General features: G+C 39.4%; 1 protein-coding gene across 1 annotated transcript in view; it reads left to right on the top strand.

Moving 5' to 3' along the window:
- MRPL3 (mitochondrial ribosomal protein L3) overlaps positions 1-23,589 on the top strand; it is a 58,818-nt gene extending 35,229 nt beyond the window's left edge. The window contains exons 8-10 of the mRNA XM_047875725.1: positions 2,098-2,175; positions 6,564-6,641; positions 23,249-23,589. Of these exons, the coding sequence (XP_047731681.1) occupies positions 2,098-2,175; positions 6,564-6,641; positions 23,249-23,401 (309 nt within the window). The 3' untranslated portion in view covers positions 23,402-23,589. The remainder of the gene's footprint in view (positions 1-2,097; positions 2,176-6,563; positions 6,642-23,248) is intronic.
- The last annotated feature ends 2,041 nt before the right edge of the window (positions 23,590-25,630 follow it).

The raw sequence follows: 25,630 nt of genomic DNA, 5'->3' as shown, positions 1-25,630 counted from the left end.
ATACATTTACTGTATATGTATATAAGAGAAATAGATATGTTCATATGTGTGTATTTATTTGTTCCTTAGCTCTCTGCTGAATATTCATAGCAGTATTCATAATAGCCAAAAAAGAGAAATAACCCAAATGTTCATCAGTTGATGAATAGGTAATTAAATGTAGTATATTCATACAATGTTACTTAGCAATAAAGTGGAATGAAGTACTGATACATGCCACAACAGGGATGAACGTTGAAAACATGCTAAGGGAAAGAAACCAGTCACAGACTACATATTGTTTGATTCCATTTACGTGAAATGTCCCTTGTAGGCAAATCTGTGGAGATGAGAGTAGATCAGTGGTTGCACAGGGCTGGGGGGAGTTGGAGGGAGTGACCACTAATGGGTTTGGAATATCTGAGATTGAATGAAAATGTTCTAAGATCATTTGTGGTAATACACGACTCTCTGTGTATACTCAAATCTTTGAATTGTATACTTCAGGGGAGCCTGGATGGTCAGTTGGTTAAGCCTCCGACTCTTGATTTCGGCTCAGATCACGATCTTATGGTTCAGTTCGTAGGATCGAGCCCCGTGTTGGGATGCCAGGGAGCCTGCCTAGGATTCTCTCTGTCTGCCCCTCCGCCTCTCACATACATGTGCTCTCTCAAAATAAATGCGTAAATTTTAAAAAATGTTTTTTAATTTAAATTGTATACTCTAAAAAGAGTAAAATGTGTGGTATGTGCATTGTACTTCAACAAAGCTCTTTTATTTTTTAAAATATTTACTTATTTATTTACTTAGAGCTTGAGCAGGGGAGGAGCAGAGAGAGAGGGAGAGACAGAATCCCAAGCAGGGTCCATGCTCAGCTCAGAGCACTACATGGCGCTCAGTCTCACACCGTGAGATCATGACTTGAGTTGATGTCAACAGTCAGATGCTTAACCCACTCAGCCACTAAGGCACCCCTAGCTCGTTTAAAAATTAGGCTTGTTTTCTCTCTCTCTCACACACACACACACAATTAAAATGGCATGTGGAAGAACATCACTCGTTAGTTAATTGTCATGAAATAAATGACATGTAGAAGAACCTATTTTTATCACTCAGCTTAGTTATTTGTCATGAAGTGCACTGTTCTGTGTTTGTAAATACTGCCATTCAGGATTAGGTGGTAAATACCTTTATAATCCAGAGAGGGTGTACTTTTAATGAGAATGTAAACTTAATCGGGGGGGGGGGGGGCAGAGTCCTTTTTTAGTAATGTAATGTTAAACAAGGTGTGCCTATCACTGAGTGTGTTTCTAGAATGAATAAGAGTGATAGTCTGTAACATGCAGAATTGTCTTTAATCTGTGTTGGTTACATAGTAACCAACTCTAATGCTATGGTGAGCAACTTCTGTGGGAGTTTTGTGGGTTGTCAGATTAGTGATACAGAAATGTTTATATTCCAAGAGTTCATGTGTCATGAGAAGCTTTCCCATTTGAGATGTAATTCAAATTTGCTTCTTTAGATGTAGTATTATCCATTACCAAAGCCAGAATCAGAGAGACTGTGTGAAGCTGTTTGAATTATATGAATCAGAGACAACCAGGACTGGACAAACTCGATATTCTAATAACTAATTCTGTCCTTTAATCATTCTGGGGAAGGAGAGTAACATCAAAAGCAAGAGTGGGGGAGTGGAACCATTCCAGCAGCAGTGGTGTGGATGGAGTCCATTAAGTCAGTTAATACAGAACATTATTGAAAACAGACCAGGCAGTCAAGTCTTCCTTGAATGGTGGTGTGACGTGTATTTATGTCCTGTAATTTTTCTTTTCTCCTTCTCAACTGGTGTTAGCTCAGTTGCTACTCTCTTGTTACTGAGTTTTTCTCTTACATATGTTTCTTAGTCTGTATTTATTTTGTTGCTCTAACTTAATTTAGAAAGGAAATCCTCTGGGGTAAATATGTCTAAATCCGTATTTAGTTCCTTACTGGGGCCTAGCAGAATGAGGAAAAAGTCCAACATTTTAATAACTCCTGTCTCAGTTTGCATTTCAGTTTGATCTGTTCTATTTGAAATTGAGAGTACTTAACAGTGCTAATTTTGGTTTTCTTGTGTAGGATGTTGCCAGAGTCTGGCCTGGAACTAAAATGCCTGGACAAATGGGAAACAAAGATAGGACAGAATATGGACTAAAAGTAAGTTTCTGAAGTGACTCTTTTTTAGGAATAAATTAATGCCTGAATGCAGAGGCACCAGAGGATGTTCTGCATGTGTGTCTGTGTAGAATCGTTCTGATACTTGAACTCTGTGTGTGTATAGCCATAGTCTGTGTTGGTAATGTGTTCATCTAACACCCAAGCTGTGGAATGTGCCGTCATAAAAAGAAAAAGTCATCTATTTGACCTGGTAGGTTTCTACAAGAAGACAGCGCGTGAACAAAAGTCAGATTCAGAGCATTGTGTAGAATACTGCCCTTTTATCAACTAATGAACAAAAGCTCCCTACATGTATATGTGGCTGTGCCGTTACATAAGCACAGAGAAAAGTGGGATTATGTGCCAGATTATTTTGGATTATATGTCAAAGGTGTGGATGGATAAAAGTGGATGTAGAGGAGAGAGGGAGACCATCAACACAGGAGGGAAAGATAGTACTCAAAAAAGGATTGTGGTATATATCCATCTTTATAAAATAAGTATATATATTTAAAGGGGAGAAGTTAAATTCAGTCCCCGCTAATCTGAGGAATTTGACAAATAACCAATGTTTCTATATGTATGTGTATACATTTCAAAGTATAGAAAGTACAAAGAAAATAGCTATTCTTGAAAACAATACCCCAAGATAAACACTATTAACATTTTGGTTCATGTTCTTCCAGCCTCTATTCTAGATATATATTTTTTTACTTATTTATAAATTCGGACCAGCAGAGTTTTTTAAACTTTAAATCTGAAGGTTTGTTCCCTTTTTTTTTTTAATTTATTTTGAGAGCTTCCATGAGTGGGGGAGGGGCAGAGAGAGGGAGAGAGAATCCCAAGCAGCAGAGCCCAATGCAGGGCTCAGTCCCACAAACCAAACATGTGATCATGACCTGAGCTGAAATCAAGAGTCAGACATTTAACCCACTGAGTCCCGCAGGCACTCCAAAGATTTTTATTCCCTTCTATTATTTTTACATCTGTGAGAGATCACCTGTTTGTATCTGTTTGTGGATATTTTCTTTGTATGTCCAGGGTGGGGTGGTGGTATTTGCATGTGTGTATATGTGAGATATTTCAGTTTCCATGGTATTTTAACACTTAGCCTTTATTAGCTATGAACTGTGGGTCAGAATTTATTTTCACCTCACATGCTTTGTTCTTTCACTACCATTTCTTAACCATTCTCTCCCTTTGTGTAAATTTTTTTTTCACATGAAAGGCCATGGACATGAGAGCCATCTCCTCAGCACACTTATTTTGAAAATGAGACCCAGAGAAGTTGTAACTTCCCTAGTTTCTAATTGCAGGAAGCTAGTATTAAAATTGAAATAAAATTACTACTTTATTTTCAAATTTTTATTTAAATTCTAGTTAACATACAGTTCAGTATTGGTTTCAGGAGAATTCAGTGATCCATCATTTACCTCCAATACCCAGTGCTCATCACAAGTTCCCTCTTTAGTACCCATCAGCCTACTACTTCCCTCCATCAACCCTCAGTTCTCTATCTTTAAGAGTCTTTTGTGGTTTGTTTCCCTCCCTCTTTTTTCGTTTCCCCCCCTCCCATATGTCCATCTGTTTTGTTTCTTAAATTCCATATATGAGTGAAATCATATGGTATTTGTCTTTCTCTGAGTTATTTCACTTAGTATAATATACTCTAGCTCCACCCACGTCATTGCAAATGGCAACAATCTTTTTGATGGCTGAGTAATATTCCATTGTATCTGTATACACACCACATCTTTATTCATCAGTTAATGGACATTTGAGCTCTTTACTTTGGCCACTGTTGATAATGTTGCTATAAACATAGGGGTGCACATACCCCTTCAAATCTGTATGTTTGTATCCTTTGGGTAAATACCAAGCAGTGCAATTGTTGGATCATAGGATAGTTCTCTTTTTAACTATCTGAGGAACCTCTGTACTGTTCTCCAGAGTGGCTGCATCAGTTTGCATACCCACCAACAGTGCAAGAGGTTTCCCCTTTCTCCACATCCTTGCCAACATCTGTTGTTTCTTGTGTTGTTAATTTTAGCCATTCTGATAGGTGTGAGGTGGTATCTCATTTTGGTTTTGATTTGTATTTCTCTGATGATGAGTGATGTTGAGCATCTTTTCATGTGTTTATTAGCCATCTGGATGTCTTCTTTGGAAAATGTCTTTCATGTCTTTTGCCCATTTCTTCACTGGATTATTTGTTTCTTCGGTGTTGAATTTGATAAATTCTTTATAGAGTTGGGATACTCACCCCTGTATTAGATATAATCATATTTATATTTAAAATGAGAGTTGGGGCACCTGGGTGGCTCAGTCGATTAAACATCCCACTCTTGATTTCAGCTCAGGTCATGATCTCACACATTCACGAGTTTGAGCACCATACAGTCCCACACTGACTCTCTCTGCCCCTCTTGCACATGCTCTCTCTCCCAAAATAAATAAAATGAATAAATAAAATGAAAACCTGCTACCACTTTTTTTTTTATAATTTACTTATTTTTTAATTTCAATCCAAGTTAGCATGCAACAATGATTTCAGGAGTAGATTCCTTAATGCCCCTTACCCATTTAGCCCATCCCCTCTCCCACAAACCCTCCAGTAACCCTCTGTTTGTTCTCCATACTTAGTAGACTCTTCTGTTTTGTCCCCCTCCCTGTTTTTATATTACTTTTGCTTCCCTTCCTTTATGTTCATCTGTTTCGTCTATTCACGTCCTCATATGAGTGAAGTCATATATTTGTCTTTCTCTAATTTCACTTAGCATAATACACTTGAGTTCCATCCACGTAGTTGCAAATGGCAAGATGTCATACTTTCTGATTGCTGAGTAATGCTCCATTGTATATATATATACCACATCTTCTTTATCCATTCATCCATCAATGGATATTTGGGCACTTTCCATACTTTGGCTATTGTTGATAGCACTGCTGTAAACATTGGGTTGCATGTGCTCCTTCGAAACAGCACACCTGTATCCCTTGGATAAATACCTAGTAGTGCAGTTGCTGGGTCATAGGGTAGTTCTATTTTTAATTTTTTGAGAAACCTCCATACTGTTTTCCGGAGTGGTGCACCAGCTTGCATTCCCACCAACAGTGCAGAAGAGATCCTCATTCTCTGCATCCTCGCCAACATCTATTGTTGCCTGAGTTGTTAATGTTAACCATTCTGACAGGTGTGAGGTGGTATCTCATTGTGGTTTTGATTTGCATTTCTCTGATGATGAGTAATGTTGAGCATTTTCTCATGTGTCAGTTGGCCATCTGGATGTCTTCTTTGGAGAAGTGTCTATTCATGTCTTTTGCCCATTTCTTTACTGGATTCTTTGTTTTTTGGGTATTGAGTTTGATAAGTTATTTTTAGATTTTGGATACTAATCCTTTGTTTGATATGTCATCTGCAAATATCTTCTCCCATTCTCCCTTGCCTCTGGAGACGTTGAGGAAGACGTTGCATGACCAAGGTCAAAGAGGTTTTTGCCTGCTTTCTCCTCAAGGATTGTGATGGCTTCCTGTCTTACATTTAGGTCTTTTATCCATTTTGAGTTCATTTTTGTGTATGGTTTAAGAAAGTGGTCCAAGTTCGTTTTTCTGCATGTCACTATCCAGTTTTCCGAGCACCACTTGCTGAAGAGACTGTCTTTATTCCATTGGATATTCTTTCCTTCTCTGTCAAAGATTAGTTGGCCATACATTTGTGGGTCCATTTCTGGGTTCTCTATTCTGTTCCATTGATCTGAGTGTTCTTGTGCCAGTACCATACTGTCTTGATATTACAGCTTTGTAATACAACTAGAAGTCTGATGCCTCCTGCTTTGGTTTTCTTTTTCAAGATAGCTTTGGCTATTCAAGGTCTTTTCTGGTTCCGTACAAATTTTAGGACTGTTTGTTCTAGCTCTGTGAAGAATGCTGGTGTTATTTTGATAGGGATTGCTGCTACCACTTTCATAACACATCTGTTATACTCTTATATTACAAGTCATCCATAGCATTTGAATTTTTCCTATTCTCATTCAACATCTTGAAGTGCTAGGGGGTGCCTGGCTGGCTCAGTCGGTTGGGCGTCCCTTCGGATCAGGTCTTGATCTCGCAGTCTGTGAGTTCAAGCCCCGCGTCAGGCTCTGCACTGACAGCTCAGAGCCTGGAGCCTACTTCAGATCCTGTCTCCCTCTCTCTCTACTCCTCCCCCACTCACACTCTGTCTCTCTCAAAAATAAAAACATTAAAAAAATTAAAAATTTTTTTGAAGTGCTAATATGATGATTACTTTTTAGGCTACTTATAGACTCAGCTTGTAGTAACATATTGCTTGTTTTAATACAAGTATATTCTCAAATTTTTAACTATTGAAATTGCATTTCTTACTTTAGGTGTGGAGAATAAACACAAAGCACAATATAATCTATGTAAATGGCTCTGTACCTGGACATAAAAATTGCTTAGTAAAGGTATGTATATAAAATGTATGTAAACTCTTTATTTTCCATTGTTTGGATACATGAATATGTGCCATAAATTCTCCTTTGGCCCATAAATGTGGCTTGAAAATAAGTGGCTGTTTTTCCATAATCTTTGCCAAATTAAATTTTTTGCCACTTTTCAGTAGTACCTGACTGAAAAAGTTGTACAAAATAGCCTGTACCTATGTTCATAAAAACATGAACCTCTGAGAATGGTAGGACCAATAAATAGAGGCTCTTTAGAAATGCAAAAAGGTGGGGTGCCTGAGTGGCTCAGTAGGTTGAGTGTGTGACTTCAGCTCAGGTCATGATCTCACAGTTGTTGCGTTCAGTCTCGGCTTCAGGCTCAGAGCTGAAGCTAATAGCTGTTAGCTCTGAGCCTGAAGCCTACTTCAGATTTTCTGTCTCCCTCTCTCTCTCAAAAATAATATTAAAAAAAAAAAAATAGAAAGGCTCAGAGGGGAATATGGTGGCATAAGAGGACGCTGGGTTCACCTCATCCTGCTGATCACTTAGATTCCACCCACATCTGCCCAAATAACCCAGAAAACCACCAGAAGACTAGCAAACAGACGCTCCGGAGCCAAGCATAGACAAAAGGACCATGGTAGGAAGGGCAGAGAGGTGGTGGGTGCTACACAGACTGGTGGGAGGGAGCCGGGGTGGTGGAGGAGCAGCCTGCCCAGCAAGACAGAGCCCCTGAAGTCTGGCTTCAAAAGCGGAGGGGCCAGACTCCGTGAGTTCTGACAGCCAGTGGGCTGTCATCTGGAATGTTAAAATTCAACAGCTTTGCTCCCAGACAGCAGGGAGGGCAAGAGGACATCGGGAGGGAGAGTTGCTGAGCCCAAGAATACAGAGCTCAGCTTGGTGGGAGAACAAAGGCGCTGGTAAGCACCATCGCCCTCTCCCATCCCCCGCTGAAATTCGAAAGGGAACCAGTTCCCGTCACTGAACTTGCTTGCACCGTGCAAGCGCCCAATGCTGTGATCCTGTGGATCCATCCCTCTGGCGGGTCAGCCTCCCTCCTGGTGCTCCTTCTGGTGCTGCAGGGCCCCTCCTGCAGGGGACCACTGAAGGCAAATGGAGCTAAGCCTGCCCCTCGTGGCCCTGTGCACCTTGCAGATCCACCCCAGCTAATACGCCAGATCCCATCAAAGCAGCACCACAAGCCTGGCAGTCTGCAAGTAGTCCAGACAGGGGCCACGCCACTCCACAGTGAGTCCTGCCCCTGGGAGAGGAGAAGATAAGGTACACACCAGTCTGACTGTGGCCCCGACCACCAATACAAGTTACTCCAGACAGCACAAGGGAAGTGCCCTGCAGTTTGGAGCCACTGCAGAGACTACCCAAAATGATGAAACAGAAGAATTCTCCTGAAAAGAAACTCCAGAAAGTGGCAACAGCTAACAAATTGATCAAAAACGATTTAAGCAATATAATGGAACAAGAATTTAGAGTAATAGTCATAAAATTAATCACTGGGCTTGAAAAAAGCATAGAGGACAGCAGAGAATCTATGCTACAGAGATCGAGGGACTAAGAGATAGTCATGAGGAGCTAAAAATGCTATAAATGAGGTGTACAATAAAATGGAGGCGGCCATAGCACAGATTGAAGAGGCCGAGGAGAGAATAGGTGATTTAGAAGATAAAATTATGGAAAAAGAGGAAGCTGAGAAAAAGATTTAAAAAATCCAGGACTATGAGGGGAGAATTAGAGACCTAAAGTGATGCAATCAAATGGAACAATCCGTATCATAGGAATTCCAGAAGAAGAAAGAGAGAAAGGGGCTGAAGGTGTACTTGAACAAATCATAGCTGAGAACTTCTCTGATCTGGGAAAGGAAAAAGGCATTGAAATCCAAGAGGCACAGAGAACTCCCTTCAGACATGAATTGATCATCTGCATGACATTATCATAGTGAAACTGGCAAAATACAAGGTTAAAGAGAAAATTCTGAAAGCAGCTAGGGATACACAGGCTCTAACTTACAAAGATAGACACATAAGAGTAGTGGCAGACCTATCTACTGAAACTTGGCAGGCCAGAAAGGAATGGCAGGAAATCTTCAATGTGATGAGCAGAAAAAACCATGCAGCCGAGAATCTTTTATCCAGAAAGTCTGTCATTCAGAATAAAAGGAGAGATAAAGGTTTTCCCAAACAAAAACTGAAGGCATTCATCACCACTAAACCAGCCCTACAAGAGATCCTAAGGGGGATTATGTGAGTGAAATGTTGCAAGGACCACAAAGTACCAGAGACATCACTACAAGCATGAAACATACAGATGTGACAATGATTCTAAACCCGTATCCTTCAATACACTGAATGTAAATGGACTAAATGCTCCAACCAAAAGACAGAGGATATCAGAATGGATAAAAACACAAGACCCATCTATTTGCTGTCTACAAAAGACTCATTTTAGACCTGAGGACACCTTCAGATTGAAAGTAATGGGATAGAGAACTATCTATCAAGCTACTGGAAGTCAAAAGAAAGCTGGAGTAGCCATACTTGTATCAGACAAACCAGACTTTAAATTAAAGGCTGTAGTGAGATGAAGAAGGGCATTATATAATAATTACAGGGTCTATCCATCAGAAAGAGCTAACTATTATAAATGTCTATGCCCCAGATATGGGAGCCCCCAAATATATAAAACTATCACAAACATAATTAACCTTATTGATAAGAATGTGGTAATTGCAGGGGACTTTAATACCCCATTTACAACAATGGATAGATCAACTAGACACAGGATCAATAAAGAAACAAGGGCCCTGAATGATACATTGGATTGGATGGACTTGACAGATATATTTAAAACTCTGCATCCCAGAGCAACATAATATACTTTCTTCTCAAGTGCACATGGAACATTCTCTAAGATCACATACTGGGTCACAAGACAGCCCTTAATAAGTATAAAAGAATTGAGATCATACCTTGCATACTTTCAGACCACAATGCTATGAAGCTTGAAATCAACCACAGGAAAAAGGCTGGAAAACCTCCAAAAGCATGGAGGTTAAAGAACACCCTACTAAAGAATGAATGGGTCAACCAGGCAATTAGAGAAGAAATTTAGAAATATATGGAAACAAATGAAAATGAAAATACAACAATCCAAACGCTCTGGGATGCAGCAAAGGCAGTCCTGAGAGGAAAATACATTGCCATCCAGGCCTATCTCAAGAAACAAGAAAAATCCCAAATACAAAATCTAACAGCACACCTAAAGGAACTAGAAGCAGAACAGCAAGGATACCCCAAACCCAGCAGAAGAAGAGAAAGAATAAAGATCAGAGCAGAAATAAACAATATAGAACCTAAAAAAAAAAAACTGTAGAGCAGATCAACGAAACCAAGACTTGGTTTTTTGAAAAAATAAACAAAATTGATAAACCTCTAGCCAGGCTTCTCAAAAAGAAAAGGGAGATGACCCAAATAGATAAAATCATGAATGAAATTGGAATTATGACAACCAATCCCTCAGAAATATAAGCAATTATCAGGGAATTACTATGAAAAAGTATACGCCAAAAAACTGGACAACCTGGAAAAAATGGACAAATTCCTAAGCACCCACACACTTCCAAAATTCAAACAGGAAGAAATAGAAAACTTGGAACAGACCCATAACCAGCGAAGAAATGGAATCAGTTATCAAAAATCTCCCAAAATATAAGAGTCCAGGACCAGATGGCTTCCCTGGGGAATTCTACCAGACATTTAAAGCAGAGATAATACCTATCTTTCTCAAGCTGTTCCAAAAAATAGAAAGGGAAGGAAAACTTCCAGGCTCATTCTGTGAAACCAGCATTATTTTGATTCCTAAACCAGACAGAGTCCCAGCAAAAAAAGAGAACTACAGGCCAATATCCCTGATGAATATGGATGCAGAAATTCTCAACAAGATACTAGCAAATGGAATTCAACAGCATATAAAAAGAATTATTCACCATGATCAAGTGGGATTCATTCCTGGGCTGCAGGGCTGGTTCAATATTTGCAAATCAATCACTGTGATACACCACAATAAAAGAAAAGATAAGAACCATATGATCCTGTCAATCAATGCAGAAAAAGCACTTGACAAAATTCAGCATCCTTTCTTAATAAAAACCCTCGAGAAAGTCGGGACAGAAGGAACATACTTAAACATCCTAAAAGCCATTTATGAAAAGCCCACAGCTAATATCATCCCCAGTGGGGATAAACTGAGAGCTTTCTCCCTGAGATCAGGAACACAACAGGGATGTCCACTCTCACCGCTGTTGTTTAACATAGTGTTGGAAGTTCTAGCATCAGCAGACAACAAAAGGAAATCAAAGGCATCAAAATTGGCAAAGATGAAGTCAAGCTCTCACTTTTTGCAGATGACATGATATTATACATGGAAAACCCAATAGACTCCACCAAAAGTCTGCTAGAACTGATACATGAATTCAGCAAAATCACAGGATACAAAATCAATGTACAGAAGTCAGTTGCATTCTTATACACTAATAATGAAGCAACAGAAAGACACATAAACTGATCCCATTCACAGTTGCACCAAGAACCATAAAATACCTAGGAATAAACCTAACCAAAGATGTAAAAGATATCTATGCTGAAAAGTGTAGAAAGCTTATGAAGGAAATTGAAGAAGATACAAAGAAATGGAAAAACATTCTGTGTTCGTGGATTGGAAGAATATTGTTAAAATGGCAATACTACCCAAAGCTATCTACACATTCAATGCAATCCCAATCAAAATTGCACCAGCATTCTTCTCAAAGCTAGAACAAGCAATCCTAAAATTTGTATGGAACCCCAAAAGACCCCGAATAGCCAAAGTAATTTTGAAGAAGACCAAAGCGGGAGGCATCACAATCCCAGACTTTAGCCTCTACTACAAAGCTGTAATCATCAAGACAGCATGGTGTTGGCACAAAAACAGACACATAGACCAATGGAATAGAATAGAGACTCCAGAATTGGACCCACAAAAGTATGGGCAAGTAATGTTTGACAAAACAGGGAAGAATATCCAATGGAAAAAAGTCTCTTTAACAAATGGTGCTGGGAGAACTGGACGGCAACATGCAGAAGAATGAAACTAGACCACTTTCTTACACTAGTCACAAAAATAAACTCAAAATGGATAAAGCACATGAATGTGAGACAGGAAACCATCAAAACCCTAGAGGACAAAGCAGGAAAAAACCTCTTTGACCTCAGCTGCAGCAACTTCTTACTCAACACATCTCCAAAGGCAAGGGAATTAAAAGCAAGAATGAACTATTGGGACCTCATGAACATAAAAAGCTTCTGCACTGCAAAGGAAACAATCAAGAAAACTAAAAGGCGACCGACAGAATGGGAAAAGATATTTGCAAATGACCTATCAGACAAAGGGCTAGTATCCAAAATCTATAAAGATGTCACCACACTTCACACCCGAAAAACAAATAATCCAGTGAAGAAATGGGCAGAAAACATGAATAGACACTTCTCTAAAGAAGACATCCAGATGGCCAACAGGCATGTGAAAAGATGCTCAATGTCACTCCTCATCAGGGAAATACGAATCAAAACCACACTCAGATATTACCTCACGCCAGTCAGAGTGGCTAAAATGAACAAATCAGGAGACTATAGATGCTGGAGAGGATGTGGAGAAACGGGAACCCTCTTGCACTGTTGGTGGGAATGCAAACTGGTGCAGCCGCTCTGGAAAACAGTGTGGAGCTTCCTCAAAAAACTAAAAATAGATCTACCCTATGACCCAGCAATAGCACTGCCAGGAATTTTCCCATGGGATACAGGAGTGCTGATGCATAGGGGCACTTGTACCCCAATGTTTATAGCAGCACTTTCAACAATAGCCAAATTATGGAAAGAGCCTAAATGTCCATCAACTGATGAATGGATAAAGAAATTGTGGTTTATATATACAGTGGAATACTACATGGCAATGAGAAAGAATGAAATATGGCCCTTTGTAGCAACATGGATGGAACTGGAGAGTGTTATGCTAAGTGAAATAAGCCATACACAGAAAGACAGATACCATATGTTTTCACTCTTAGGTGGATCCTGAGAAACTTAACAGAAGACCATTTGGTAGGGGAAGGGAAAAAAAAAAAGGGAGGGAGCCAAACCATAAGACACTCTACAAAACTGAGAACAAACTGAGGGTTGATGGGGGGTGGGAGGGAGAAGAGGGTGGGTGACGGGCATTGAGGAGGGCACCTGTTGGGATGAGCACTGGGTGTTGTATGGAAACCAATTTGACAATAAATTTCATATTAAAAGAAAGAACTAGAAAAAGGATATTAGGATAACTGTTGCCAAAATATCAATATCCTTCCAAAAAAGAACTTCTAATTTTTTTCTTAAAATACTTTGACACAGGAACTGAAAATACACAAAATGGCAATTCAGTGAGAGAGTCAACAAGACCATTTGGTAAAGGGGCACTTGACTGGCTCAATTCGAAGAGTATGTGACTCTTGGTCTTGGGATTGTGAGTTCAGGCCCCATGTTGGGTGTAGTCATAACTAAAAAAAAATAAATAAAACTTTATTTATTTATTTTAAAGAAAGGTGGTAGGGGCATCTGGGTGGCTCAGTTGGTTAAGCATCCAACTTTGGCTTGGGTCATGATCTCACAGTTCGTGGGTTCAAGCCCCACAACTGTGCTGACAGTTCAGAGCCTGGAGCCTGCTTCGGATTCTGTGTCTCCCTCTCTCTCAGCCCCTCCTCTGCTCACAGTCCGTCTCTCTCAAAAATAAACATTAAAAAAAAAAAAAAGGTGGTAAAAGGTAAACATTTTAAGGAGGGATTCATTGTTACTAGCATTGTTATGATTATACTTTTAGTATTTTAAAAATATGCACATTCATATTTATGTTCAAAAACAAAGTAAAAGAAAAATAATATCATAAATTGGGGGGGAAAAACTGTTGTACTCTCACAGACTTGTTTCTATCAAATAAAATAGAAAGTAAATATTCTGCCTGGGATTTAGGCCAACATAATACAACTTATAAGAAATCACTTTGGGGAGGAGGGGAAGATGGCAGTGTAGGAGGACGCTGGGCTCACCGCGCGTCCTGCTGATCACTTAGATTCCACCTACACCTGCCTAAATAACCCAGAAAACCGCCACAGGATTAGCAGAACGGAGTCGCCAGAGCCAAGCGCAGACGAGAGGCCCACGGAAGAGGGTAGGAAGGGCGGAGAGGCGGTGCGCGCTCCACGGACTGGCGGGAGGGAGCCGGGGCAGAGGGGCGGCTCGCCGGCCAAGCAGAGTCCCCGAGTCTGGCTTGCAAAAGCAAAGGGGCCGGGCGGACTGTGTTCTCACAGCAAGCGCAACTTAGCTTCTGGGAGGTCATAAGTTAACAGCTCTGCTCAGAAAGCGGGAAGGCTGGAGGACAAAGGGAGGGAGAGCTGCTGAGCCCCCGGACGACAGAGCTCAGTTTGGTGGGGAACAAAGGCGCTTGCCAGTGCCATCTCCCCCGCCCATCCCCCAGCCAAAATCCCAAAGGGAACCGGTTCCTGCCGGGGAAATTGCTCCCTCTGCGCAAACACCCAACTCTGTGCTTCTGCGGAGCCAAACCTCTGGCAGCGGATCTGACTCCCTCCTGCTGCCACAGGGCCCCTCCTGAAGTGGATCACCTAAGGAGAAGCGAGCTAAGCCCGCCCCGCCTGCCCCCGTGCACCTTGCCTACCCACCCCAGCTAATACGCCAGATCCCCAGCATCACAAGCCTGGCAGTGTGCAAGTAGCCCAGACGGGCCATGCCACCCCACAGTGAATCCCGCCCCTAGGAGAGGGGAAGAGAAGGCACACACCAGTCTGACTGCGTCCCCGGGGGTGGGCTGGGGGCAGACATCAGGTCTGACTGCGACTCCGCCCACCAACTCCAGTTATACACCACAGCACAGGGGAAGTGCCCTGCAGGTCCTCACCACGCCAGGGACTATCCAAAATGACCAAGCGGAAGAATTCCCCTCAGAAGAATCTCCAGGAAATAACAACAGCTAATGAGCTGATCAAAAAGGACTTAAATAATATAACAGAAAGTGAATTTAGAATAATAGTCATAAAATTAATCGCTGGGCTTGAAAACAATATACAGGACAGCAGAGAATCTCTTGCTACAGAGATCAAGGGACTAAGGAACAGTCACGAGGAGCTGAAAAACACTTTAAATGAAATGCAAAACAAAATGGAAACCACCACGGCTCGGATGGAAGAGGCAGAGGAGAGAATAGGTGAACTAGAAGATAAAGTGATGGAAAAAGAGGAAGCTGAGAAAAAGAGAGATAAAAAAATCCAGGAGTATGAGGGGAAAATTAGAGAACTAAGTGATACACTAAAAAGAAATAATACACGCATAATTGGTATCCCAGAGGAGGAAGAGAGAGGGAAAGGTGCTGAAGGGGTACTTGAAGAAATAATAGCTGAGAACTTCCCTGAACTGGGGAAGGAAAAAGGCATTGAAATCCAAGAGGCACAGAGAACTCCCTTCAGACGTAACTTGAATCGATCTTCTGCACGACATATCATAGTGAAGCTGGCAAAATACAAGGATAAAGAGAAAATTCTGAAAGCAGCAAGGGGTAAACGTGCCCTCACATATAAAGGGAGACCTATAAGACTCGTGACTGATCTCTCTTTTGAAACTTGGCAGGCCAGAAAGAATTGGCACGAGATTTTCAGGGTGCTAGACAGAAAAAATATGCAGCCGAGAATCCTTTATCCAGCAAGTCTGTCATTTAGAATAGAAGGAGAGATAAAGGTCTTCCCAAACAAACAAAAACTGAAGGAATTTGTCACCACTAAACCAGCCCTACAAGAGATCCTAAGGGGGACCCTGTGAGACAAAGTACCAGAGACATCACTACAAGCATAAAACATACAGACATCACAATGACTCCAAACCCGTATCTTTCTATAATAACACTGAATGTAAATGGATTAAATGCGCCAACCAAAAGACATAGGGTATCAGAATGGATAAAAAAACAAGACCCATCTATTTGCTGTCTACAAGAGACTCATTTTAGACCTGAGGACACCTTCAGATTGAGAGTGAGGGGATGGAGAACTATTTACCATGCTACTGGAAGCCAAAAGAAAGCTGGAGTAGCCATACTTATATCAGACAAACTAGACTTTAAAGTCTGTAACAAGAGATGAAGAAGGACATTATATAATAGTTACAGGGTCTATCCATCAGGAAGAGCTAACAATTATAAATGTCTATGCGCCGAATACCGGAGTCCCCAAATATATAAAACACTCATAAACATAAGCAACCTTATCTATAAGAATGTGGTAATTGCAGGGGACTTTAACACCCCACTTACAGAAATGGATAGATCATCTAGACACACGGTCAATAAAGAAACAAGGGCCCTGAATGAGACATTGGATCAGATGGACTTGACAGATATATTTAGAACTCTGCATTCCAAAGCAACAGAATATACTTTCTTTTCGAGTGCACATGGAACATTCTCCAAGATAGATCATATACTGGGTCACAAAACAGCCCTTCATAAGTTTACAAGAATTGAAATTATACCATGCATACTTTCAGACCACAATGCTATGAAGCTTGAAATCAACCACAGAAAAAAGTCTGGAAGACCTCCAAAAGCATGGAGGTTAAAGAACACCCTACTAACGAATGAGTGGGTCAACCAGGCAATTAGAGAAGAAACTAAAATATATATGGAAACAAACGAAAATGAAAATACAACAATCCAAACGCTTTGGGACGCAGCGAAGGCGGTCCTGAGAGGAAAATACATTGCCATCCAGGCCTATCTCAAGAAACAAGAAAAATCCCAAATACAAAATCTAACAGCACACCTAAAGGAACTAGAAGCAGAACAGCAAGGATACCCCAAACCCAGCAGAAGAAGAGAAAGAATAAAGATCAGAGCAGAAATAAACAATATAGAACCTAAAAAAAAAAAATTGTAGAGCAGATCAACGAAACCAAGAGTTGGTTTTTTGAAAAAATAAACAAAATTGACAAACCTCTAGCCAGGCTTCTCAAAAAGAAAAGGGAGATGACCCAAATAGATAAAATCATGAATGAAAATGGAATTATTACAACCAATCCCTCAGAGATACAAGCAATTATCAGGGAATACTATGAAAAATTATATGCCAACAAATTGGACAACCTGGAAGAAATGGACAAATTCCTGAACACCCACACTCTTCCAAAACTCAATCAGGAGGAAATAGAAAGCTTGAACAGACCCATAACCAGCGAAGAAATTGAATCGGTTATCAAAAATCTCCCAACAAATAAGAGTCCAGGACCAGATGGCTTCCCAGGGGAGTTCTACCAGACGTTTAAAGCAGAGATAATACCTATCCTTCTCAAGCTATTCCAAGAAATAGAAAGGGAAGGAAAACTTCCAGACTCATTCTATGAAGCCAGTATTACTTTGATTCCTAAACCAGACAGAGACCCAGTAAAAAAAGAGAACTACAGGCCAATATCCCTGATGAATATGGATGCAAAAATTCTCAATAAGATACTAGCAAATCGAATTCAACAGCATATAAAAAGAACTATTCACCATGATCAAGTGGGATTCATTCCTGGGATGCAGGGCTGGTTCAACATCCGCAAATCAATCAACATGATACATCACATTAACAAAAAAAAAGAGAAGAACCATATGATCCTGTCAATCGATGCAGAAAAGGCCTTTGACAAAATCCAGCACCCTTTCTTAATAAAAACCCTTGAGAAAGTCGGGATAGAAGGAACATACTTAAAGATCATAAAAGCCATTTATGAAAAGCCCACAGCTAACATCATCCTCAACGGGGAAAAACTGAGAGCTTTTTCCCTGAGATCAGGAACACGACAGGGATGTCCACTCTCACCGCTGTTGTTTAACATAGTGCTGGAAGTTCTAGCATCAGCAATCAGACAACAAAAGGAAATCAACAAAAGGAAATCAAAGGCATCATAATTGGCAAAGATGAAGTCAAGCTTTTGCTTTTTGCAGATGACATGATATTATACATGGAAAATCCGATAGACTCCACCAAAAGTCTGCTAGAACTGATACATGAATTCAGCAAAGTTGTAGGATACAAAATCAATGTACAGAAATCAGTTGCATTCTTATACACTAACAATGAAGCAACAGAAAGACAAATAAAGAAACTGATCCCATTCACAATTGCACCAAGAAGCATAAAATACCTAGGAATAAATCTAATCAAAGATGTAAAGGATCTGTATGCTGAAAACTGTAGAAAGCTTATGAAGGTAATTGAAGAAGATTTAAAGAAATGGAAAGACATTCGCTGCTCATGGATTGGAAGAATAAATATTGTCAAAATGTCAATACTACCCAAAGCTATCTACACATTCAATGCAATCCCAATCAAAATTGCACCAGCATTCTTCTCGAAACTAGAACAAGCCATCCTAAAATTCATATGGAACCACAAAAGGCCCCGAATAGCCAAAGGAATTTTGAAGAAGACCAAAGCAGGAGGCATCACAATCCCAGACTTTAGCCTCTACTACAAAGCTGTCATCATCAAGACAGCATGGTATTGGCACAAAACAGACACACGACCAATGGAATAGAATAGAAACCCCAGAACTAGACCCACAAACGTATGGCCAACTCATCTTTGACAAAGCAGGAAAGAACATCCATGGGAAAAAGACAGCCTCTTTAACAAATGGTGCTGGGAGAACTGGACAGCAACATGCAGAAGGTTGAAACTAGACCACTTTCTCACACCATTCACAAAAATAAACTCAAAATGGATAAAGGACCTAAATGTGAGACAGGAAACCATCAAAACCTTAGAGGAGAAAGCAGGAAAAGACCTCTCTGACCTCAGCCGTAGCAATCTCTTACTCGACACATCCCCAAAGGCAAGGGAATTAAGAGCAAAAGTGAATTACTGGGACCTTATGAAGATAAAAAGCTTCTGCACAGCAAAGGAAACAACCAACAAAACTAAAAGGCAAACAACGGAATGGGAAAAGATATTTGCAAATGACATATCAGACAAAGGGCTAGTATCTAAAATCTATAAAGAGCTCACCAAACTCCACACCCGAAAAACAAATAACCCAGTGAAGAAATGGGCAGAAAACATGAATAGACACTTCTCTAAAGAAGACATCCAGATGGCCAACAGGCACATGAAAAGATGTTCAGCATCGCTCCTTATCTGGGAAATACAGATCAAAACCACACTCAGATATCACCTCACGCCAGTCAGAGTGGCCAAAATGAACAAATCAGGAGACTATAGATGCTGGCGAGGATGTGGAGAAACAGGAACCCTCTTGCACTGTTGGTGAGAATGCAAATTGGTGCAGCCGCTCTGGAAAGCAGTGTGGAGGTTCCTCAGAAAATTAAAAATAGACCTACCCTATGACCCAGCAATAGCACTGCTAGGAATTTATCCAAGGGATACAGGAGTACTGATGCATAGGGCCACTTGTACCCCAGTGTTCATAGCAGCACTCTCAACAATAGCCAAATTATGGAAAGAGCCTAAATGTCCATCAACTGATGAATGGATAAAGAAATTGTGGTTTATATACACAATGGAATATTACGTGGCAATGAGAAAAAATGAAATATGGCCTTTTGTAGCAATGTGGATGGAACTGGAGAGTGTGATGCTAAGTGAAATAAGCCATACAGAGAAAGACAGATACCATATGGTTTCACTCTTATGTGGATCCTGAGAAACTTAACAGGAACCCATGGGGGAGGGGAAGGGAAAAAAAAAAAAAAAAAGAGGTTAGAGTGGGAGAGAGCCAAAGCATAAGAGACTGTTAAAAACTGAGAACAAACTGAGGGTTGATGGGGGGTGGGAGGGAGGGGAGGGTGGGTGATGGGTATTGAGGAGGGCACCTTTTGGGATGAGCACTGGGTGTTGTATGGAAACCAATTGGTCAATAAATTTCATATATATAAAAAAAAAAGAAATCACTTTGGGATTTTGAATCATCCATGCTAAAAATAAATTTGTAGTAGAAATAATACCAGCTTATTCCCAGAAATTTTCCAACAATAACAATGAAAATAGATTGAAACTTCAACCTCTGATTTTTCACATTGGGTCTTTCTCTATGTATTCTTTTCATTTCTTAAAGTAGGTTCCATTACTAGCATAAAGTATAACACTTGTTTTAATCCTACAGTAATTAAAATTCCCTTTCTGTAGTTCACTTTTTGACTGAATTGTTCTGATTTTTCTTAAAGAAAAAATACATCTTATGAATTGTTGCAAGTATTTTTTTTTTACTTTTCATATTTTCAGGTTTAAGTAGATTTCCAGTCTCCAGATGACCTGGTTGTTTACACAATGACAGGTTGTTGAGACTGACAAGTTGGCATTGTACTTCCTATAACATTTTGTCTTCATAATTAAATGTACCCCCTCCACATTACAGGTTTATTATATGTTACAAATATCACAACCTAATAAAAGAGACAAGAGGGAAATTAAATTATTTTCCGTAATAAAATTATACTGTACAACAGATGAATTTTTATATGTTGTCAGATCGTCCTTTTCTCCCCATTTTGCTGCACACATGGTTCTAGGCTTGCTTTCCAGCTGAAAGTGGAACACCTCAGCATTTTCTTTGACACCAGTATAGATGAATAGGTCAGCTGTCTTGAAAAACCATAATATGTGCAGTGATATTGTGACTGGTTGTTATAAACAGTTTATAGTCGACATTTATTACTCTTCCACCTACTTCAACAAAAAATTGCCTCCAAAAACTCAACTCTGTTAATGGATGATGGCTCGCCATTACTGAAGACATTCAGAAGGTAGACCACAGGCAATTCCCAAAGGGTAGTCCAAGTATATTTCAAGAAACTAGCATCAAAGAATGTCCAGTCCACTTCGAAATGTTAACACACCAATGAATGTATTTTCAGGAAACATATTTTGATTAAAAAAAGAACGCATCTTGAGAAAACAATCTTCGAACTACAATGTCTAAACAAGTCTTTTGTAACTTTACAGAAGTGTCCGTCCAAACATTAAGATGTGGGTTTGGGGGTGTTTTGTGGGCTTGTGTTTTAAGAGAAGTGGTGGTACACAAGTGTGGTCCACTTTTTGAAAACTTTTTCTGTCATCCCACTTTTTCTATCCTTCCCAGTGATTCCATAGCAAGTGAAAAGAGCCCCTTTGCCCATGGAGATTGAGGCGCTTCCTAGTGGACAGGCAGCCTCTTCAGCATTCTCTCATCCCACAGGAACTTTTGCACCCCACCCCCAGAGTATAGGGCTGCCAGTAACTTTTTTTTTTTAATGCTAAAGTTAGTAAAGATGGTCTTAGGGATGACCAACCCATTTAATTAATGTAAGCATTTTTTGTTGTCTAGATTCACTAAACGTATTTAAAAAAAAGCCTAAAGAATATGTTTACAGCATTATGTGGTGTATATTATTAACTAATATTTGTGTGTGCTGATTCCTGTAGCCTAATTTATCATTTAAGTGTTTTCTAGATTTCCTGTTTGTGTCCTACCCCTCATCTTTCCTCAGAGGATTTGAACTGCCTTGCCAATATACAGAAATATAAAAAGAATGAGCCAGAGAGTTGAGAGAGTTTTGGTGAAGGTGGGGAAATAATGAAGCCAGAGGTTAGATTAAGTGCACAAAAATACATACTGTTGAGTCTTACACATTTGTTAAAGATGGGATGCAAACTCTGCCCCTCAGCTTTAGAACCACCGAGACAAAAGAGATTTAAATAAAATGTCACTCATGTTTCCAATCAATGAATTATAGTACTGTAACATTTATAGTTAGAATATATAAGTAGTGCTTTTCTCTGAAATGTTCAAGTATGATAGATCTATCAAAATGTAAAAGCAACTGAGAATTTGCTGTTTAGATCATTTATGACTAAATTTTCAGTTATCAAATTAGCACAGAAAGTTTTGCTGTTGTTGGTTTGGTTGTTTATTTGCTTGGGTTTTATTCTCCATTCTAAATTCTGAAACAGTTTAAATCAGTAAGAATATGACTCCTCCCGCCCCCACCCAAGTTCAAGTTCAACCCAAGATTAGTGACTTGGAAAGAAAAAATTAAATGAGTTTATTTTCTTCTGAGCAACTAACTGAAAATTCCTTGGAACAATTTTAATGAGAGAGATTAAAATAGATGTGTTTCTGTACATAGCTGTTCCTAGCAGCTGTGTACTTATTTCAACCAAATTATTCGTTTCTTATTGCCAAAATGATTATGCCGTGTTTTACTCTGTGTGTATAATTACATGTAATTTTTTTTTAATTTCTCACTGAATGAAAGCTGTAGAATGACTCAGAAGCTTTAAAGAACCAGTAATGTTTTCCAAAAATAAAACCCAACATTTTAGATCATACCAACATCTGAACTGTTTCTTGGTTTATGAATTTACAGATATAATTAGAATATTTTTAGATTAGAAAGAGCTAATAAAACTAGTGTAAAGACTTATGGAATGATTGTTTTTTGCTAAATATTATTTTGTCCTTCTCTTCTCAGTGATAATGGTACTTGTTAAATGTAAGCTTATTTCTTTAATAAAACCTGGCATTTTTGGTTATGTGCCCTTTGATATAAGACTAACAAAAATACTAGGTAAATTCTTTTTTAAAACCTCAACTCAAGGGGCGCCTGGGTGGCGCAGTCGGTTAAGCGTCCGACTTCAGCCAGGTCACGATCTCGCGGTCCGTGAGTTCGAGCCCCGCGTCGGGCTCTGGGCTGATGGCTCAGAGCCTGGAGCCTGTTTCCGATTCTGTGACTCCCTCTCTCGCTGCCCCTCCCCCGTTCATGCTCTGTCTCTCTCTGTCCCAAAAATAAATAAACGTTGAAAAAAAAAATTAAAAAAAAAAAAAAAAAAACCTCAACTCAAAAGAATCTATGGTAGAAAGTAAAATAATAAAAATATATAATAATAAGATCAATAAGAAGTAGATGGTAATAACTTTTAGGAAGATAGTTTGGATATAGTTGATACCTAAGAAGTAATTTTAAAATATAATTTATCCTCCTGGGCAGTTCTAGAGATTTGTAAGTTATGAGTAAGATATGTAATTATCAGGGTAATTTAGAAGGCAGATGACTGAGTTGAGGAAGGTTGTATTTCTGTCATTGGATTAAGTTTATTGGAATAAAAAGAATACATTGTGGGGCGCCTGGGTGGCGCAGTCGGTTAAGCGTCCGACTTCAGCCAGGTCACGATCTCGCGGTCCGGGAGTTCGAGCCCCGCGTCGGGCTCTGGGCTGATGGCTCGGAGCCTGGAGCCTGTTTCCGATTCTGTGTCTCCCTCTCTCTCTGCCCCTCCCCCGTTCATGCTCTGTCTCTCTCTGTCCCAAAAATAAATAAACGTTGAAAAAAAAAATTAAAAAAAAAAAAAAGAATACATTGAGTTCCTTTCACTTTATGTAACAGTTGTGTTATTCACATTAGAAAATGTAGGAATAGATATTGTTTATTAATAATTAAAACATACTATCTTTAAGTAACTTAACTGGTACTACTTATTAATAAGGTCTTTGTCCCCCTCCTTCCAGATCAGAGATTCTACACTGCCTGCATATAAGGACTTCTGTAAAAATCTACCATTCCCTACATATTTTCCTGATGGAGATGAAGAAGAACTACCAGAAGATTTGTATGATGAAAATGTGTGTCAGCCTAGTGCACCTTCTATTATATTCTCCTAACCTCCGTGGACATAGCAGAACCTCCTGTATTTTATGAGCTTTGATGAGCCAGAGCAATATATAACCAGGAAATATATTTTCCTTTCGTAATCACAGTACCACACTTGTCATCTTTGTCAAGGGCATAAATACATCATTCCATCCCCCAAACTAAATTTTGTTTTAAGTAAATTACCACATTAAATAAATCAGTTAAATAGACTGGATATGCCAGATGTCGATGGACCGGCCGTTTGCATACGAGCAAAGTCTTTTGTAATTTGTGAGCTTCATCCTTTTTTACTACATATTCTAAAGTTATCTTAAGATGCTTATGAATTCAGCCTCTTTTGTTAAAGATATTTCTGTCTTCCTGAAGGGGTAGATGTGGAACAGTGGCAAACTTACACTTTCTAAACAGAGAAAGGAAGTAAGATTTTTATTTAAATTATATTTTAATCATTTTTCCTTGCTTTCCCAGAAGGATTTGAAGTGGCCCGGGGTTGTACATTCAACAAACTTATGAATCACCTATTTTTAAAAATATTAATGTCCCCTGGGTTTTTTCATTGTATGAAATTAAAACGTGTTTGCTAATGGCTACATTATGTCAAATAATCAAGCTTAACAATGCAAGTATAAGCAGTCCTTATTGAACTACTGGATTTCCTCTGAACCCAGATTCCTGAGGACCCACAGGATCTAACTTTTAACTCAGGATGTTTTCTGAGACTTGATTCATACAGCAACCCAAGAGACATTAATCATACAGCTAGATCACCATATAATTTCCTAATAACTAATGGATTTGTATTTGAAAGGTCCAACAGTATTTTTTTTTTTGCTGATATTTCATTTCTCTCATTTTTTATTTCAAGTCCAAATATAGTCACATCTTTTTTAAAAATTTCCATTATTCTTCACCTAATTCCATTAAGATTTGTTGCAATTGACAGAAAATCCATACAATAAAATAGTTGGGGCACCTGGGTGGCTGAGTTGGTTAAGCATCCAACTCTTGGTTTCAGCTCAGGTCATGATCTGGTTCATGGTTCAAGCCCTGCATCAAGCCACTTGGGCTTGCTTTCTCTCTCTCTCTCTCTCTCTCTCTCTCTCTCTCTCTGTCTCCCTCTCCCTCTCCCCACCTTCGGCTCATGTGTGTGCGTGCGTGCTGTCTCAAAATGAATAAAAATAAATAGAAAATAAAAGAGTGAGGGAAAAACACCTAGGATAACATAAATCAGTATTCAGTGGGGAGTTGGGCAAGAATGGTAACCGTATGATACAGATGAGCAGACTATGACATGGAAAATCATTGGACTGTTTGACTCTGAGCTGCCTGGATACCAAAGTAAAACAGCATTGATCTTGTTACATATTACTCTCTAATCATGAGTTCCTCAAGAGGAATTGTTTTAAACTGGAGTAAGTCTTGGTCACCATACCATTTTTTATTCAAAAAATAACTTACCAAACTGGAAATTCCTGGACTTGTTAAAAGATTATCTCAAACATATTCAAGGGTAAAATATTAGACACATTCTTGTCAGATCAAACAAGGATAGATCATCTTTACTACTGCTGTTCAACAGTGTTCTTGGAAGTCTTTGTCAGTACAATTACTAAAACAAGAAAAAGTAATGATATAAATATTAGGAAGTGAGAAGATTGTAAGAAATATCTACCTGTAAGACAATCAACTGACAAGTCATTAGAAACAACGAAGGAGGGCGCCTGGGTGGCTTAGTCGGTCCGACTTCAGTTCAGGTCATGATCTCACAGTCCGTGAGTTCGAGCCCCACGTCGGGCTCTGTGCTGATAGCTCAGAGCCTGAAGCCTGCTTCGGATTCTGTGTCTCCCTCACTCTCTGCCCCTCCCCTGCTCAGTCTCAAAAATAAATAAAAACATTAAAAAAAAAAAAACGAAGGCAGTTCAGCAAGGTGACTGTAAAGATTAATACATAAACATAGCAATATTGAGAAATTTTATGGGGTAGGGGGAAATGGCTGCTATTCCAATAGCAATTTTTTTTAAAGCTTACCTAGGAAAAAGCCTTACAAATGTGCTGGAGTCTTATTGGAGAAGTTAAAACTTTATTGAAGGACATAAAAGAAGACAAATAATGGAGGGGATTATCATGGTTATGAATGGGGAGACTTAATATTGTAAAGAATTCAATCCTATTTTTAAAATCTCAACAGGTTTTACCATAGAACTGTTCAAACAGACTCTAAAATGGATGTGAATGTG

The sequence above is a fragment of the Prionailurus viverrinus genome, chromosome C2 (genome assembly GCF_022837055.1).
Source record: "Prionailurus viverrinus isolate Anna chromosome C2, UM_Priviv_1.0, whole genome shotgun sequence".
Taxonomy (NCBI): Eukaryota; Metazoa; Chordata; class Mammalia; order Carnivora; family Felidae; genus Prionailurus; species Prionailurus viverrinus.
The sequence above is the reverse complement of the archived record's forward strand: the minus strand, read 5'-3'. Positions and strand labels throughout refer to the sequence as shown.